Here is a 16,513-nt window from a genome sequence, read left to right as displayed (position 1 = left end):
TTAAATGCAGCTCAATTACTTTACGAGCGTACAAATTACGGGGATTGAAATTCGAACACATTTTAACTTAAAGACAACTGGCGTAACCGTACAACTGGAGTAGAACTGCATTTGAAAATATTTCCGTATAACAGTAAACTTACGTACGCAGCCAAATTCGGTTGCAGAGAAAACGTCATTTTATGACAACCTAGCATATTTGATCTTTTCTCTCTTTCGCGTGTTCTTCCATGTTTTTCGTTTAAGAGGGACAAGGATATTACTATATGGTTTATCGGTGGCGAAAAAGAGCCAAGCTATATTGTCAACCAAGATGATTAAATACTGATATAGTGTGTATTTATCTTGCTGTCAACTCACGGCAAACGTAAACTGTCGTGACCAGACGAAGCGAAATCGGCAGTGCCGCAAGGAATTGGAGTGTTAATTTGTGGCAGAAGTTTTGTAATAAAACATCCAACAGTTGCACCATATCAAACTTTTCGTTCGAGTGTCCAGCTATCCGTGGTTTCTGGAAGTTGATTCTGGTGCGGTAGTCGCTACACGCTAACTTGAACGATTGAAGCCAAGACAAGTCGATGCTATGCATCCTCCTGCTGCCAGATCGGTACGACCGTGATTAGCAATAATAGTAAAGAAAAAGGTTAAAAATACGCGACATCGGTCGGCTAAACTTTCTCCATCTTCCGGGAGTCAACGTTCAACATAAAAAAAGAAAAACACACAAACACAATCCGAAAGTCAAACGTGGAACCAACTCTTCAGGATCATTACAGGAGATCGGCCTCGTAACAGATGAGGGAAAATACAATCGGCGGTTGGAAAAAAAAACATAATTGATAGTAGTGATCAGGATTCAGCACACGCACCAAATTGTAGATAACGTGTGGAAAAAAGTGTAGATGAAGTGAAAGGACTCCGTGAAGGCAAAAGTGCAGTACTATCCAGAAAAGGGAGTCATCTTCCGGTAAATAGGATCCTATATGGCATCGCATTGAACTGTGTGTTATGGAACAGTTATGAGCTTGGAAGAAAAAAAGTGGCCTAGGAAGAGTTTTTCTCGGTTTTAGATTATACGGTGCAACCGGTAACGCGCGCGCTCGAACACAGTGTTTTTAGCTGCCCTTGGTGGAAATTTGTGGGCTTGAAGCGAGAAACAATCTCATACGATGATGCAAAAGGTAACCCGGTTGTTTATAATTGAATTACCATTTGATAGGAAGTAAGGTTCTCTCCTAATCGAAACCTCCTCTCGGTTGCGTATGATATTTACTGCCCCATGGATGACCTTCTGATGAAGTAAACTATGGAAATGAGTACACCATTCGAGCGTTGGCCTCGTTCCACCCCATCAGCTTAGGCCTACTTTACCAACCGCGATGATTAAGAAACAGTAGCCTCTTTTACAGATTAAGTCTACTTGCTCGGGTTTTAGTTTAGTGCCAAAATGTAAACTTAAACTACATTTAAACTACACAATCCATTTCTCTTTTTATCATCCTCAATTTAGCCAACATTCGAGGACAAATGGCCGTACATGCGACCGGTAGTTCTAAGCCTGCTGAAACAGGAGCGTGTCACACCATCAGAATGGCAGGAACTGTTCTACGCCGTGCACCTCGTGTGCCTCTGGGACGACAAGGGTGCGATGAAGATCAGCGAGAGTCTACAGCAGGACATCGTAGCGTACATCAAGCAGGCTCAGTGTCGCGTGCTGGCCCAACGGGAGGAGCAGGCACTACTGAAGGCGTACATCGTGGAGTGGCGTAAATTTTTCACACAAAGCAACTACCTTCCGCTACCCTTTACCAAGCTGGAAAACTGTTTAAAAGGCAAGGAAAGTTCCTCCTCGTCGTCGTCGTCTTCGTCGGTGGCTGCGTCTTCCGGTGGCGGGGCTTCGTCGTCGTCATCGACGTTAACGGCTAATTCTGCAGGTGGCGCAGGATCGAGCCACAATGCGTCCGCCAGCGCCTCAGGAACCAGTGCCGGTAGTAGCGGCAGCAGCAGCAGCGTCTCATCGAAAAAACCCATCCACGCGGAGGATTCGATCGTGCGCAAGTTAATGCTGGACTCGTGGAATCAGAGCATCTTCATGAACATCAAACATCGGCTACAGGAGTCCGCCATGAAGCTGGTACACGCGGAGCGCAACGGGGAAGCGTTCGATTCGCAGCTCGTCATTGGCGTGCGTGAAAGCTACGTCAACCTGTGCTCCAATGCCGAAGACAAGCTGAAGATCTATCGCGAAAACTTCGAGGCTGCTTACCTGCAGGCCACGTCGGCCTTCTACCGGTTGAAGGCAAGCGAGCAGCTGCAGGCTAACGGGGTTAAAAGTTTCATGGAGTATGCGGACGCAAAGTTGCGCGAAGAGGAGGCCCGCGGTGAGCGCTATCTGGAACCGGGCAGCATCACAGCGCTAGGTCAATGCTGTGTAACAGTGCTCATTGGTGACCACTTACCGACGCTGCTGGCCGAGTGTGCACCTTTGATCGAGGCGCGTGAAACGGTTCGCTTACAGTTGATGTTTCGGTTGCTTGATCGTGTTGCCGGCGGTGTGGATCCAATGCTGCGCGATCTGGAGACACATATCGTGCAGGCGGGGCTAGCTGATATGGTGGCAGCTGCCGACATCATTACGCAGGACTCGGAGAAGTACGTCGAGCGATTGCTGAAGCTGTTTCGGCGGTTTAGCGATCTGGTGAAGGAGGCGTTCAACGACGATCCCCGGTTTCTGACGGCGCGCGATAAGGCCTTCAAAACGGTCGTGAACGATATTACACTGTTCAAGCTAGAGCTACCCACCTCAAACACGGCGCTCGCACGCGGAATCAAAACGTCCACGCCCGAGTCGAAGTGCCCGGAGCTGCTGGCCAACTACTGTGATATGCTGCTGCGCCGAACGCCATTCAGCAAGCGGCTGACTACCGAGGAGATTGAATCTCGCCTAAAAGATGTACTGCTGGTGCTCAAGTATGTAAGCAATAAGGATGTCTTTATGCGCTACCACAAGGCACACCTAACGAGAAGGTATGTACCTTAATGAGAATACGCTCAAAGGACACACCGTAACAAAGTATTCCTTTTTATTTGTTTCAGACTTATTCTAGACTCCAGCGCTGATAGTGAAAAGGAAGAGGATATGGTGGAGTGGCTCCGAGAAGTGGGTATGCCTGCGGATTACGTAAATAAGTTGGCAAGAATGTTCCAGGACATAAAGGTACATACGGGGGCGCAAAAATATTTCACTAGATGCAATCATTCAAAGATATCCTTTACTCCGCACAGGTTAGTGAAGATTTAAACACTCAATTCCGCTCCCAAACGACGCGTCACGATGCGATCAACATAAAAATCCTGAACGCAGGTGCATGGGCCCGCGGTTCGGAGCGTGTATCGGTCAGCTTGCCGCTCGAGCTAGAGGACTACATTCCGGAGGTGGAAGAGTTCTACAAGAAGAAACACTCGGGCCGAAAGCTCCAGTGGTATCACCACATGAGCAATGGAACGATCACGTTCGCTAACAACACTGGCCGGTTCGACCTGGACGTCACCACTTTCCAGATGGCGGTGCTGTTTGCGTGGAACCAACGCCCGAACGAGAAGGTTTCGTACGAGAATCTTCGTCTCGCCACCGAGCTGCCCGATCCGGAGCTGCGGCGGACACTATGGTCGCTGGTAGCGTTCCCCAAGCTGAAGCGCCAGCTGCTCGTGTACGAGCCAGCCATCAGCAATCCAAAGGACTTTAGCGAAAACACGCTGTTCTGGGTGAACCAGGAGTTTGCGATCATCAAAAATGGCAAACCACAGCGACGCGGGAAGGTGAATCTGGTCGGTCGGCTACAGCTGAGCACCGAGCGGTCCCAGCAAGAGGACAATCAGTCGATCGTGCAGCTGCGAATATTGCGTACACAAGAAGCGATTATCAAGATCATGAAAATGCGCAAACGGTTAAGCAATGCTGCACTGCAGGTATGGCAGAAAATGTTATCTGTATGGATAGTTTTTAATTTATGTCACTCTTCCCGGTTCTCGTTTTCTCTATGTTTCAGGCTGAGCTGGTGGATATACTTAAAAACATGTTCCTGCCATCGAAGAAAATGATCAAGGAGCAGCTTGAGTGGTTAATAGAGCATAAGTACATGCGGAGAGACGATGACGATATCAATACCTTCATCTACATGGCGTAAAGGATTGAGCAGAACACATTTGCAGCTTCTTTTTATGACTGAATCGAGGTGCGTTACGGGTGGCACAAGCTTTTCATTTTCTTTTGTCGACCGAAGCGGACTGGGATCAATAGTATCAATGCAATTTCCCCACACGCGTGTGGTGCATTTTAAAGACAGGCATATTTGTTGTTAAATAATTTCTTATTGGACGAACGCAAGTTGTACACGAGGGTGGGGAAAGGGATATTGGATCGGGAGGCTTGGAAGCCGATCCAAATGCTGAACAACTAGTAATAAAAATAGTATCGAAATGTAATCTCAATTACATCCATAAGCGTTTGTGGTCATTCTTTCTTGTCCCGTTGTTCATAAGGATCGTGGCGAAATATATGCTAGTTCCTTTTATTTTCCGATATACCACATTAAACAGTAAAAGAACTCACCGGCATCCGATAGTAACGAGTCTACATGTAAAGATTTGAGCTTGTTTTAAACTTTCGCTCATACCGATCTGCGCAAGGGACACGTAGAGCTTTTAGGAGACGAAGAATTGGTTCCGAACTGACCGAATCCAATTCGACCGAGTCAAGGAAACATGCATACGCTGCTGCATCTTTTCCCAGAAATTTACGATAACTAACCGCACCGCCCGCTACTCCAGTAATTACATTGGGTGCCTCCAATTGCCCTATGTCCGCGAGCGACACATTTTTGTTTAGGGCCTTGATAAAACAAACCTGCTCCTGTTCACGCTCCGACGCTCCCTTGTACATTACGGCTGGTAGCAGCGAGATGGTGATGACCGATTCCGTCGCTTCCAACCAGCGGGACAATTTTTCCGTAACACTCCCGAAAAGGTTCGGTTCGATTTCCTCCGATACACAAACCAACAGTTTCTCGGCTGGTAGATGGAAAACGTTAACCGTGCCACAGGACAGTTGAAACGCGAGACTGGTGCTACCCCTGAGAATGGCCGTCGTCACAAAACTGCTTATCTTTTGGCCCTCCAAGATGACGAAACGGAACGGTTCCTGTAGGGTTTTCTGTATGGCTGCTTCCTCCGATGCGTGGTCTTGTCCGTTTAAACACAACCATTCCAAACTGGAAAGGAAAAAAAAGGTTACATTTGGTTTCATACGCAAGTGCTGGATGTTTGAATTCGTACACCACGTTGGCCGGGCTATCGCTTTCTTCTTGCTCATCGTAATCATCCCAAAAGGCACGGGTTGAAGGTTCCACAATTTCACCAAAATTTAAACTCATCTTTGAAAATGCAAGAGGACTTCGAGTGCGAACCGGCGTTGGAGAATGACAAACAAAAATTGTTTTGTTTGCATCTTTGACAACCACAGTGCGCAGTACCAAGGTGTATCAATTAGATCTATATTTATACACCTTGGCGCAGTACGGCTGACCAGTGAAAATAATTAGGTAAATGATTAGATTCATAAAATAATATTTGTAAATCCGCGCTATGCCGTCGGAATGAATAACTAGTAAGTTCAATTCAGTTTTTCTTCAAGTGTATTTTGCTAGCAGGTAAAATATCTACTTACTTGTTAAAGATTTATGTATTTTAAGTTTTCAAATAAATATGTGGATCGGCCAGTTCTGAGCCATTTGTTTACACTTGGTGTAATCGATAGGCGAGTTGATTGGTATCAGAATTACGGTATTTGTTTACTGCTTGCCTGCTCGTTGAATTGCAGGGAGGATGGCGCGTTTAATAAGATTGGAGCAGGGCAAACAACTTGCCTTTCTACTGGAACAACCAGAAGAAGGTAACGACGTGATGGTGTGCATTATTGCCATTGTGAAAATGACCAGTTTTTCTGTCTTTCAGTCCTAATAGAGTTCTGCAAATTGGCCATCGAATATATAAACGCTGGAGTGAACGATAAGAAATGTACCGTTGCTGCAAGTAGGTCTTGTTGGTCGCTAAACAGAACTGAGAGTCTAATGATCTTCAATGGTAAATTTTTGTTCTTTTTCTAGAAAAGCTTTCTACTACCTACGAAACGGTACGTGGTGCACTGGAGGCATTAGTTGCATTGCTAATTGATAGCACCAAACTGGCAATCGCGGAACGCGAATTCTATGCGGCCATTGCATCGTTGGACAGCATCAATGAGAAGCAAAGCGAAATTCTCTGGCAATTTGTTATCAGCAAGCGGAATTTAGTCGATAATGTACTACGCGCATCCTGTCAAGATGAGTTGTATTTCCGTGAGCTAGAATGGCGTATTGAGGGACGCATAGCTTCGCGTAGACAACGGTCTCAAGCATCGCCGGTCATAAAGATGAAATTTCATTTGGACAAGGAATGTGTAAGTGAATATCGCGAGAAGCTGGGCGCATCCTCTCCGGATCGTGATACAACTGAATCTTCAAAAAATTCGGATCGAACTAGACGGGAGGTTTTGGCGGAAACAGATCCGATTATGCTGCAGCACATGATTCAGGTGTTGGAACAGGCACTACTCGACGCAAGGACTCGTCGTGTTCGGAATTATGTTAAGCCAACTCAGAGTTGATTGTAAATCTAGATGTATTACCATCCGAGCAAATGCTTTACATAAACATTCTATTTTATCCTATCCTTTTTAACACTTGATCGTTTCTTCGTCGTAGTATTTGTTATACTTTTTCCACTGATAGCGCCGTTTAGGATCTTTCTTGCTGGTCGACGGGTTCAGGTTGGGCATCAGACCGGCTTTCTGAGCCATCGTGACCAATGCGCCCATGCGTCGTTGCTGTCGCTTACATAATCCGGTTATCCGGCGTGGTAGCATACAACCGTCGGAACGCACGTATTGACTTAGAATCAGCACATCTGTATGCTTAATGTCTAGCCCGAGTGTACACTGGGGACAGAACCGTTCGCCTTTGTTTCGTGCCTCAAGCAACTGCGGGATCAGCGTATCTCGCCGCGGTGATGGGACGAATTCTCCCTTGACCACCAGGGTATCATTCGCCGTAACCTCTTTGACTGTACCGAGAAGAGAGCATCTTGGTTATGAATCACAGCTGACAATACTCCCTTCACCATCTTACTTTCTTTAAGCTGGTTGACTGAAGTGACTGAAAAACTACGTACAAACGGTGATATTCTCGAGAAGGCGCTACATTTGGTAAAAAACGAAAGAGCCATTGTTGCTCGAATGATTTTGTTTTCAATCGAAACGACGATACTGTCAGACCCGTTGTTTTGATTGGCGCATCTAGTTTACAGGGTAATTATCAACTTAGGTTTTGTCAGAAAGCGACAGTTAACCCGATTCAACACCCCTAGTGTTGACATCGAAAGCAAGTACAATCGAGAGGTTTACGTGTACACTGTCAGTCTGTACTTGTTCGTACTTTGTAGTGACGAGATTCTGCTTCCAAAACCACAAGGTTGGAATCATACAGCGTGAAAACCATATCGATAAAAATAACGATAAACAAGGTCCGCGCAATTAGTTGGATCCAACGAAGAAAATGGGGCGACGTGCGGATGTATCAAACGAAAATAGGAAAAAAATAGTGAGGTCCTACCTGGACCGGACCAGTATAGGACAAATTGCGAGGGACATGAATATCCACAAAAGTACGGTGTCCTGCATAGTAACAAAATATTTAAAGACCGGATCGTATTGTAAAGAACGACGGCAACGAAATACACCAAAGAAATTAAACGATAAACAGATAGAGGCCATCCGAATGTGGGTCGAGCAAGATTTGTACATCTCTTTGCAAGCCATTGCCAATCGGTGTTTGAGGGAATTTGGAGTGGAAGTAAGCAAAACCACCGTGGACAAATATCTCAAAACTGTCTGTAGGAATAGTCAAACCGCAGCTGCAAAAGCGTAAGTATTTTGTAATGATAGAGTAGATCTTTGAATCTGAATTTCAAGACATCTCAGCTGATTTGTCAAATAACGAAACATCGCGCCTTTTGCAAACGTCAGATATGTCGGTGTACGCACGAAGCAGTAGGCTGTTTGCGGCATTTATAACCCAGTCATCACGACATCCTTCTCGAGCTACCCGAGCCGCGTGTGTTCCAATTTTAAATCGTGTGTACCTTCATTATTCTAGAGTCATGACGAGCGCGGATAATGCCATGAGCATCAACCAAGAAAAGCAAGAGGCTGCATCGACCAGCACTTTGACGATAGGAACGCACGATGGAATCTTCCACTGCGATGAAGTGTTGGCCTGTTTTATGCTGCAACAGCTACCGCAATATGCAACGGCACAGATCGTTCGAACCCGGGACCAGAAGTTGCTGGACCAATGCGACATCGTTGTGGACGTGGGCGGAACGTTTGACCGGGACCGGCACCGATACGATCACCATCAGGCATCCTTCAACGAAACTTTCCGTTCTCTGCGACCGGAGCTGGGCAGTCGGTGGGACATTCGGCTCAGTTCGGCTGGCCTGGTGTATACCTTCTTCGGAGAGGAAGTGCTTAAGGCGATCCTGGAGCAGAAACTACCGTCCGCAGTTAATCCGGAATGTTTACGTGCCGTGTACCGGAAGATTTACGATGGTTTGATCAGCGAAATAGATGCAATCGATAACGGGGTGCCAATGTTTGAGGGCGGTGAGCCACGTTACAACATCTCGACACATCTTAGCGCCCGTGTCGGTTCGTTCAATGCTGCCTGGAATGAGCCACAACCGGCGCCAAACAGTTTGGAACGATTTGAAAAGGCAAAAGCATACGTTGGCAAAGAGTTCGTCGATAAAATTATGTATTATGCTGAGAGCTGGTGGCCAGCCCGTGATTTGGTCACCCGGGCACTGGCTAATCGAAAATCAGTGCACGAGTCAGGAGAAATTTTGGAGCTAGAGCAGTTTTGTCCCTGGAAGGAGCATCTGTACCAGCTGGAAGAGGAGCAGAATCTTCCGGGGGTAGCTAAGTACGTGATTTACTTCAACCGCGAAAACGATTGGAGGGTCATATGCGTACCCAACCAGCCGTCCAGCTTTGTTTGTCGTAAGTTTCTGGCCAAACCATGGCGTGGAATAAGGGATGAAGCGTTGGAGCAGCTGTCCGGAATACCTGGGGCTAATTTTGTTCACCAAAGTGGGTTCATTGGCGGGAACAAGACCCGCGAAGGTGTATTACAAATGGCGGTAGACAGTTTGGCGGCTCCTGAAGAAAAGTAAAACAGTCTTGGTAAAACGTGGTGCTAGTTTCGATGCGAACGTTTATGATATTCAAGAAAATAAATAGATGTTAAACTATAGACTATTCCGGTTCTATTTCTTCGTCCTACTTCCATCACCTTTATTCGTCATCGTCACCGTCGGCAGAAGCTTTTTGATTCCTAGGTTTCCATTCACTCGTATCATTCTCATCCCGCGGCTCATAACTATGAAGTGGCAATTTTTCTAACCATTCCATCATTGAATTAGTGCCCATTTCCGTCTCAACGATTTTGGAAGCAATGTGCTGTTTAAAGAACTCCTGTATCATTGATTCTTCCTTTTCGAATTCCAACGTCTCGTGGCAGCCATCTTCGCCATATCGCTTGTTGTACTTATCGTAATGAATTCTACTTAGAACTAATCCAAGTCCCGGGGCGGTCGGGATACCGTATCGTTCCTGTCCGAAGGCCTTCTCAATCAGTTCACTTTCGGCCAGACCTCGCACGATGGCTATGGTGAGGCCGACCATTTTACGTATCTGATGCAGCATGAAACTTTGTCCTTTGATTTTGATGGTGGCGAACTCCGCTGTCGTACCTTCGGGGACGAACGGTGCATCACATTCGAACATCATGATGAACCGCTTGACGGATGGATCAAGAAACTCTTTACGGCTGGTGAAATTGTGAAAGTTCTTGGTACCCACGTAAAGGGAGAGAACTTCGTTCACTCGGTTCAATCGTTCAGCCGGAAGACGGTACGTTAAAATGTTTACTTTTTCGTCGTTTGGCGCAAACGCTACCGTGGGCAGTGTGTAGGTATAGGTCCGTGCGTCGCAGTTTGTTTTGGAGTTGAATCCTTTGGTGACGCGCTTCACTGCGTACACCCGAATATCTGAAGGCAACTCGGAGTTTAGCGCTTCAACATCCAAGCTATCGGCTGAAAGAAGAAAAACAGGACGGTTATCATCATTCAATGACACAGCTTTTGTAAAGCCTTACGCAGTTTAATAGAAACAACTTGCATCGCAGCGGATACTCCCTTGTCCGTGCGTGCTGCTCGCTGGAACTGAATCTGCTGCGGTTGCCGGAAGCCCTCATCGTTGATCCAATTTTGCTTCAACATCGCCCGGAGAAGATCTTCTTCGATCGTTTTGGTACCGGGGTTTCGCTGCATGCCAAAATAATTCACGCCCGAGTAGCCCAGCAAAATAATACTCTTGCGACGCTTCACTCGCGAAGCCGGATCGAAGTTTTTCACCGCCTCCGGATCATCCGGAGGATCTTCCCATTTGCGTCGCTTAACTGCACCGTTGTATCGCTGCTCCACTTCCCGTCTAGCTTTACGTGCCTCCATCCGTTTCTGTGCCTCAACCTTCTTTTCCGCAAACTTTGCTTCCACGGCAGCTGCTAGTTCGACCACAAATCTCTTGGTTACCGTCTCGTCCAGCAGCGACGGTTTCGGTACTACGGAACGGTGTGAGCGTATTTTTTGTTTCACCAATGGTACTAAACGATGGAATTCTACGGAAACTACTGCACGACGAAATAATGCCAACATTTGGCAATGCAAACGGCACGAGCGGCACGAACTTCTATTTCTTGTGCTGGCCGGTACGAATGTTTACGTTTCACATGTGCTCCATGACAGATGGTAATCATATGAGCTTTCAATAGCTTCTAGTTAAATATTCATTTTTACATTTATATTTACATTTATATACATTAATTGAAATTTAAAAGATGCCATGATGCAATAAAACACAAAACCATCCCGAAATTTACTCCAAATAAGTGAAAAGCGACCACAAGCGAAGGTGTACTCTGCGGACATACCCTTTTGGCTGCGTACTGAAAAGGCTACGGGCGAAACGTCACTTCGTTTGAAGTGCCTCAAACGATCGGAAAAGAAAAACGGCAAAACAACGCGTCGTTCGTGAGGTTCGTTTTGTTTACGTTCGCGATGAAATCTTCTGTTTTTCGCGAGTTAAATCAAAGCGCATGCTTGTAAACCATCCCGTTTGGTTGCAGTGACGAATCTCAAACCAACTAGAATCGTTTCTTTAGTGGTAAAATAAGCGAGAATAGTGTAAATGTTTGAAGCAAAGCTACGCGAAAACAGAGGAAACTAGCCTTCCCGAGAGACATACTTTCGCGTTCGCAGCGTTCTTCTTCGCAAGAGGAAACAAGATTGGAAGAGAAAATCGCGGAGGCTGTGTGCGTGTGTCCGCATTGCGTATGGTCGCTTCATAATTGACAGCTTTCTACGATCAGCAAGCACGATCGTCTTCGTGGAAAATAATAATTCGTCCACCGTAAGCTTTCTACGAGAAAAATGCATTTTTTTCGGGAACCATTTGTGCAGTGCGCTGTTTGCGGCAGCGAGTGAGTTGCTTTTTCAGCAGTCGAGATCGTGGCCCAGCATCTGCAAACCCGTTACGGGTTGCTACGGGTTGCGCAGATACGATTGTGTTGGTGGTTAAATGGTCCCGCAACTGGCGAAGGAATGCAGGTACGGTAACAGCAGCAATAATATGAACACCACTGAACCCCCTGCAGCAGCACCAGGAAGGGGTCGGATCATCGGTACCAATAAAGTGCACAAGAAAGCCGTGGCGATCCGTGGTGATAAGTTGAACCAATAGTAGCCGAAATGGTAAACAAAATGGAAAAGCATCGTGCAAATATTACCCAGTTCGGTAAACAATTCCGTCCGATATGTTGTTACTCATCCGTATAGCTCAATAGTGTCCGCGTAGGGCTTTTTCGATCCTCGCGGAAGAAAGTGATTTTGCCCACGTACCACATGTATCGAAGACAAGAAGAAAAGGGAATAGTCCAACCAAGCAGAAGTGTCTCGAATATTCTATAATTTAAGTAATCTAGGGGTAGAAACCCCCCGTGAGGTGCAATCGTAGAGTGGTGTAGGGTAAAAGAGGTCAACCATGCACGCTGGCGCGGGAAGTGGGGGTGTTAGTGGGGGTGGAGCGGCGCATCGGAGACGCAAGAAGCGCTCGAACTACGGCATCCGGACAGTGGAAGTGAACCGGGGCTCGAATGGGTTCGGCTTTACCATTTCCGGCCAGCAGCCGTGCATACTGTCCTGCATCGTTACCGCGTCACCGGCGGATCTGGCCGGGCTCCGGGCGGGTGATTTTCTCATATCCGTCAACGGGCTGAACGTGTCGAAGCTGCCACATGAGTCGGTGGTGCAGTTGATTGGCGGCACTCACGGCACGATCCGGATGGCGATCGCGGAAAATTACTACTCGGACAGTTCGGATGAGGGCATTCTGTTCCAGCATGCCGGGCAGCAGGCACGCGCACGGCCAAAGTATCCGCACAAGGCTAAATTTTCCCGCGGCATTGCGTCCGGAATGACGCACGGAGCAGGTGCGGGTGGAGGCTCGAATGGGCCGAATGTTGGTGGCTCCGAACGTTCCATTTGTGGAGGCTCTGGGTCAGGTGGACCGGCGGGCCAGGATGAGTTGACGCTTAATGACTCCTCTCCACCCGGGACGACGGCGTACAACGTTATCCACAGTCCGAACGCCAGCAATAGCTGTGATATTTCCAACGTGAGTGCAATGGTTCGCTCGGTGCAGCTGGGGTCGGCTGAGGATGAGCTCGCCGGAGGACAGTGTGCCGGTCCGTCGGGCCAGGAGAGACATTCGGCCCTCGAGTACCAGGCCGTCGTAGGGTACCTGGGGACGATCGAGATGCCCAAACAGATCGCCACCAGCTCGAAGCTGCAAACGGTGCGCAGTTGCATCCGAAAGATGCGACAGGAAAAGCGAAACCCAACGACCGTCTTGATGACCATTTTGCCTTCCTGCTTGAATCTGACCAACACAAGCAACAACCTGATCGCGAAGTACGCCTCGGCCCGACTCAGCTACGTCAGCAGCAGTAGCGAGAGCGATAACAAATACTTCGGCTTGGTCACCTCGGCCATCTACGCGGACGGGTTGATGTGCGACAGCGCCGACGATGTGCTGCTGATGAGCCACCCGCGCAAGGATGTGGTCATCTCGAATAGCTGCCATGTGTTTGTGATCGATGGAAAGTTGGCGGTGGAGCACGAGTTGCACCTGGAAAAGGCCGCTATCTTCAGGATCGTCTGCACGAAAGACCCTATCACGAACCTGTGCCTCGAATTCCCGTCCAACTCGGAGTACGTGGTCAACCTGATACGCAGCATGTACAGCCTAAAGTCCCCCATCAAACCTGGTGAAGGGGGGTCCGGGAGTGGAAGTCGAAAACCACCGGTGGCGAGGAGTCTCAACCTGGATGGAGGCGGTGCCGGGCGCTTTCCTCGGAATCGTTCCGATCCTCGATTGAATCCATCGCGAGCAGAGGGGGACGCACATGACGTCCTGGCAGCAAATTCGCCGCAGCCTAGTAATCACAGTGAAATAACTACCACATCGAGTAACTCCGACTCGGGTATTGGCTTTCACAACGATTGCCGGAACATCTCCGACCGCATACTGTTGGTGGATTTCCCGGGTATGCTTGGGCCGCAGCAACAGCGGCTACTCCAGCAGCAACAGATAGCGAATGTGCGAGCACACTACCGGAAGTCGCATCCGTTCTTGCGCCCGGCGGGAATAATTAACGAAATACCGTCGAAAATGGACAATCCTATAAGGAACATCCGTAGCACGAACGGCGCCGTAGTGGGACCGGCCCATTCTTCCCGACTCAACGGCGGGTTGCAGATTGTCCACGGGAAGTCAAAGTCGGCCGACTACAGCTACCCTTCGACTTCGGCAGGGTTCAGTGGGGGTTTCATTGATCGACTAACGGTTCGTGCACGTCCCGACCCAAAGGCGTTCGCCTCGGACCGATCGCCCTCGAAGGAGAACGTACTGAACGCGTACATGCATGACGAAGCGAGTCGCGGACTGGAACCACCGGACAGTGAGGCGTTGATGCCGCTGGGTATCATGGAGGACCCGTGGGCTTACGATGGTAGGACGCTGGACGAGCAAGGAAACGTGGTCGAGGAACGACCGATCGATGTGCCCCCGATGGAGAATCTCTTTCTCGATCTGGATCGCTACAACAATGATAACGTGAAAAACAGTCTGCTAGCAGCACGTTCCTGTGACGATATGATCCTCTCCCTCGGGAAGGAATCGATGATGCAACGGGCCAACGGTGGTGGTCAGTGTGGTGACGATAGTGCCCCGACGGATGTCCTGCTCGACGTGGAGGCGTACGAACGGCTGAAGGTGAAACTCTCGATAGACGATCTTACGCTCATCTCAGCTGGCGGGATCGATCGAATGGATGGCACCGTGGTGTCGGAACATGAAGCCGGTGCGCCGCAAGACCATGGAAGCAGTCAGCACGTGTTCCTACAGCCCCTGAAACCGGTGAAACGGTCAAAGAAAGCCTGCACGACGCACACGAGTAAATCGGCGACGGGGAAACTGGCTGCCATCCACCACGACGACATACAGCACCGAGGTGTCCGCCATCGGGGTGATAAGCTGGCGGCATACAAGCTCAGTCCGAAAGTGTTCGGGCTTCCGAGGCCGATTTCCATTAGCTTCGAGAACATCTCAACGCTTTCGGCAAGCGATGGTACCGGACATGGAAGGGTTTCAGCAGCAAACGGTGGTGTGTGTTTGGAGGGTGAAGGAAGTTCCAGTGGTCGCAAAGGTTCCCATAAGCCGGGCAACGGTACGCCCGGTGGTTCTGGCAGAAAAAGTCGTTCGGCTAAGCGCTTGAGTGGAGGATTTTCGGCCATCTGGGGAAGCCTACAGGAGCTGCGGAGTGGAGGTGGTTTCGGGAAGAGCACCGCTGAAGAATCCGGCCGGGGGAAGCACGACGAAACGGTCGGCCCAATAGACGAGCCCTCGAAAAAGAAGAATCGTGAGCGGAGGTTAAGCGGACTGAAGCTGCTGGAAGCGACCTACAGTGAGCCTGATCTGCGATACGATGAGGTAAGTTTGCTGTTTTTAATATATTACACTGATCGAAACTACGATTGGTTGTGCTCTATCAGACGTACACTTACCCGGTTGACACACATGTCGAGCTAATGACGAGGCAGAGTTTGTAGAGAACGGTCGTAACCTCGATTGAGATGCATTTAACCAACACACACCACAAAGCATGCAACCAACCGGACAGATGCATTGAATCATTAACCATTGATGTCTGGGGACGTCGGGGGAGTCGTGCGATGAGTGGAATTTTCTTATGAGTAATCCGCCCTTGGTGGGGCGGGAATGAACATAGATGAAGACAGTCGCGTCTCGTGGATGACGATAGTTTGAAATTAAGCTGCAAAGCAGGCAGGGTTCAGGAAGTGACAAAACCATCTCCTCAGTACTCGGTATACTCTGTGCGGTGTTTGTTGGAAGATATGTGGCTGGTTGGCTGTGATCTTTGTGCAATTTGGGTTGCATCACGACAGGTGGTTGTCTGAAATGTGTAGAATCTCGAGCTTTCCCCCAGGTGCTACAAAAAGGTAGTCAAGATGTGTGTTCTTCGAATGAAATGAGGAAGTTCATGATCATCGTTAATATTTGGATGGATCTTTTTCTATCCATAGTAGCCCACGCGGAAAGCGTAATGTTGTAGAACACACATTCTTGCTCGAGAAGTAGGCGACTACATCGAGAAAACGAGAATTCAGAGGCAGCGTGATAGTGTGGACAAATTTTTTAATACAAGCACTGAGGAAGTGAGATCGTAAAATATACACAAATCTACCGGAAGATTGCACAAGAAGTTCGAATCTAAGTTCCAGCAAACATATGTCACCTTTCGCAGTCGTTGGTCAAGGTTGGTTTCAGTGCGGTTGTGTTTCCAAACCGGGTCCCAATAATGACACCCGGTGCAATGTTTCCTCTGCCTAGAGCGGAACGGAGAGGAAATTGAAATTGATTGAGTTAAAAGTTTAATTGATGCCAATTGAGTACTATTAACCGGAAAGGTCTTCTGCGGCACTCGGGTGACCGCTGTCGAGCCCTGCTTGGGTGCCCGGCCGATGGCTGTGATGCTAGATAGCGACTAAGGCGCACCGGCCGTAGAGGGTGAATCTATTGAACCGACGATGACCGAAGGTTTCGGTTGAAGCTCTTGTTTCGTATGTGATCAAATATAGTTCTGGATTGGATTGCCTGCATGCTCTACACTCTATTGCGTGTAAACACTTTTCACGAACGGGTAATTAGCTCTTTAGCGAT

At 48.3% G+C, this 16,513-nt stretch overlaps 7 protein-coding genes across 8 annotated transcripts in view; 4 read left to right on the top strand and 3 right to left on the bottom strand.

Moving 5' to 3' along the window:
• Nucleotides 1–372: 372 nt before the first annotated feature.
• On the top strand, nucleotides 373–4,493 carry LOC131260312 (cullin-5). Of its 2 annotated transcripts, none has more exons than XM_058262010.1 (5): nucleotides 373–607; nucleotides 1,511–3,027; nucleotides 3,097–3,217; nucleotides 3,286–3,969; nucleotides 4,050–4,493. In XM_058262010.1, exons 1-5 carry the CDS (start codon nucleotides 584–586, stop codon nucleotides 4,185–4,187), a joined length of 2,484 nt encoding a protein of 827 aa, XP_058117993.1. In that variant the 5' UTR covers nucleotides 373–583; the 3' UTR covers nucleotides 4,188–4,493. The 2 variants fall into 2 exon arrangements, with proteins under 2 accessions (XP_058117993.1, XP_058117994.1); XM_058262011.1 differs by having other exon boundaries at nucleotides 373–1,181.
• A 35-nt stretch (nucleotides 4,494–4,528) lies between these two features.
• Nucleotides 4,529–5,480, bottom strand: LOC131260328 (proteasome assembly chaperone 1). Its single transcript, XM_058262030.1, has 2 exons — nucleotides 5,335–5,480; nucleotides 4,529–5,270 (listed from the first exon to the last, which is right to left on the bottom strand). The coding sequence occupies exons 1-2, from the start codon at nucleotides 5,430–5,432 to the stop codon at nucleotides 4,634–4,636; spliced, it is 735 nt and encodes a 244-aa protein (XP_058118013.1). The 5' UTR covers nucleotides 5,433–5,480; the 3' UTR covers nucleotides 4,529–4,633.
• A 168-nt stretch (nucleotides 5,481–5,648) lies between these two features.
• On the top strand, nucleotides 5,649–6,763 carry LOC131260329 (COMM domain-containing protein 2). The gene is made up of 4 exons (XM_058262031.1): nucleotides 5,649–5,708; nucleotides 5,879–5,950; nucleotides 6,013–6,090; nucleotides 6,165–6,763. Exons 2-4 carry the CDS (start codon nucleotides 5,884–5,886, stop codon nucleotides 6,701–6,703), a joined length of 684 nt encoding a protein of 227 aa, XP_058118014.1. The 5' UTR covers nucleotides 5,649–5,708; nucleotides 5,879–5,883; the 3' UTR covers nucleotides 6,704–6,763.
• On the bottom strand, nucleotides 6,706–7,356 carry LOC131260331 (large ribosomal subunit protein mL66). Its single transcript, XM_058262033.1, has 2 exons — nucleotides 7,224–7,356; nucleotides 6,706–7,158 (listed from the first exon to the last, which is right to left on the bottom strand). Exons 1-2 carry the CDS (start codon nucleotides 7,318–7,320, stop codon nucleotides 6,773–6,775), a joined length of 483 nt encoding a protein of 160 aa, XP_058118016.1. The 5' UTR covers nucleotides 7,321–7,356; the 3' UTR covers nucleotides 6,706–6,772.
• Nucleotides 7,357–7,536: 180 nt separating this feature from the next.
• On the top strand, nucleotides 7,537–9,409 carry LOC131260316 (MYG1 exonuclease). The gene is made up of 2 exons (XM_058262014.1): nucleotides 7,537–8,017; nucleotides 8,250–9,409. The coding sequence occupies exons 1-2, from the start codon at nucleotides 7,650–7,652 to the stop codon at nucleotides 9,325–9,327; spliced, it is 1,446 nt and encodes a 481-aa protein (XP_058117997.1). The 5' UTR covers nucleotides 7,537–7,649; the 3' UTR covers nucleotides 9,328–9,409.
• LOC131260320 (pseudouridylate synthase 1 homolog) lies at nucleotides 9,351–10,937 on the bottom strand. The gene is made up of 2 exons (XM_058262019.1): nucleotides 10,311–10,937; nucleotides 9,351–10,248 (listed from the first exon to the last, which is right to left on the bottom strand). Exons 1-2 carry the CDS (start codon nucleotides 10,867–10,869, stop codon nucleotides 9,449–9,451), a joined length of 1,359 nt encoding a protein of 452 aa, XP_058118002.1. The 5' UTR covers nucleotides 10,870–10,937; the 3' UTR covers nucleotides 9,351–9,448.
• A 1,316-nt stretch (nucleotides 10,938–12,253) lies between these two features.
• LOC131260308 (regulator of G-protein signaling loco) overlaps nucleotides 12,254–16,513 on the top strand; it is a 43,718-nt gene continuing 39,458 nt past the window's right edge. The window contains exon 1 of the mRNA XM_058262005.1: nucleotides 12,254–15,262. Coding sequence (XP_058117988.1) covers nucleotides 12,254–15,262 — 3,009 coding nt within the window. The remainder of the gene's footprint in view (nucleotides 15,263–16,513) is intronic.

This window comes from Anopheles coustani, chromosome 3 (genome assembly GCF_943734705.1).
Source record: "Anopheles coustani chromosome 3, idAnoCousDA_361_x.2, whole genome shotgun sequence".
Taxonomy (NCBI): domain Eukaryota; kingdom Metazoa; phylum Arthropoda; class Insecta; order Diptera; family Culicidae; genus Anopheles; species Anopheles coustani.
Note: the sequence above shows the minus strand (reverse complement) of the source record. Positions and strands in the feature narration are given on the sequence as shown.

Bases quoted from the DNA above. Each gene is read 5' to 3' on its own strand.
- LOC131260331 (XM_058262033.1), bottom strand. From the start codon at position 7,320: ATGGCTCTTTCGTTTTTTACCAAATGTAGCGCCTTCTCGAGAATATCA. The intron at 7,159-7,223 runs GTAAGATGGTGA...TTCTCGGTACAG, and splicing joins AGTCAACCAGCTTAAAGAAA to TCAAAGAGGTTACGGCGAAT.
- LOC131260316 (XM_058262014.1), top strand. From the start codon at position 7,650: ATGGGGCGACGTGCGGATGTATCAAACGAAAATAGGAAAAAAATAGTG. The intron at 8,018-8,249 runs GTAAGTATTTTG...TCATTATTCTAG, and splicing joins CAAACCGCAGCTGCAAAAGC to AGTCATGACGAGCGCGGATA.
- LOC131260320 (XM_058262019.1), bottom strand. From the start codon at position 10,869: ATGTTGGCATTATTTCGTCGTGCAGTAGTTTCCGTAGAATTCCATCGT. The intron at 10,249-10,310 runs GTAAGGCTTTAC...TTCTTCTTTCAG, and splicing joins AGTTGTTTCTATTAAACTGC to CCGATAGCTTGGATGTTGAA.
- LOC131260312 (XM_058262010.1), top strand. From the start codon at position 584: ATGCATCCTCCTGCTGCCAGATCG. The intron at 3,028-3,096 runs GTATGTACCTTA...TATTTGTTTCAG, and splicing joins AAGGCACACCTAACGAGAAG to ACTTATTCTAGACTCCAGCG. The intron at 3,218-3,285 runs GTACATACGGGG...TACTCCGCACAG, and splicing joins GAATGTTCCAGGACATAAAG to GTTAGTGAAGATTTAAACAC.
- LOC131260328 (XM_058262030.1), bottom strand. From the start codon at position 5,432: ATGAGTTTAAATTTTGGTGAAATTGTGGAACCTTCAACCCGTGCCTTT. The intron at 5,271-5,334 runs GTACGAATTCAA...TTTCCTTTCCAG, and splicing joins GATAGCCCGGCCAACGTGGT to TTTGGAATGGTTGTGTTTAA.
- LOC131260329 (XM_058262031.1), top strand. From the start codon at position 5,884: ATGGCGCGTTTAATAAGATTGGAGCAGGGCAAACAACTTGCCTTTCTA. The intron at 5,951-6,012 runs GTAACGACGTGA...TCTGTCTTTCAG, and splicing joins ACTGGAACAACCAGAAGAAG to TCCTAATAGAGTTCTGCAAA. The intron at 6,091-6,164 runs GTAGGTCTTGTT...TTCTTTTTCTAG, and splicing joins GAAATGTACCGTTGCTGCAA to AAAAGCTTTCTACTACCTAC.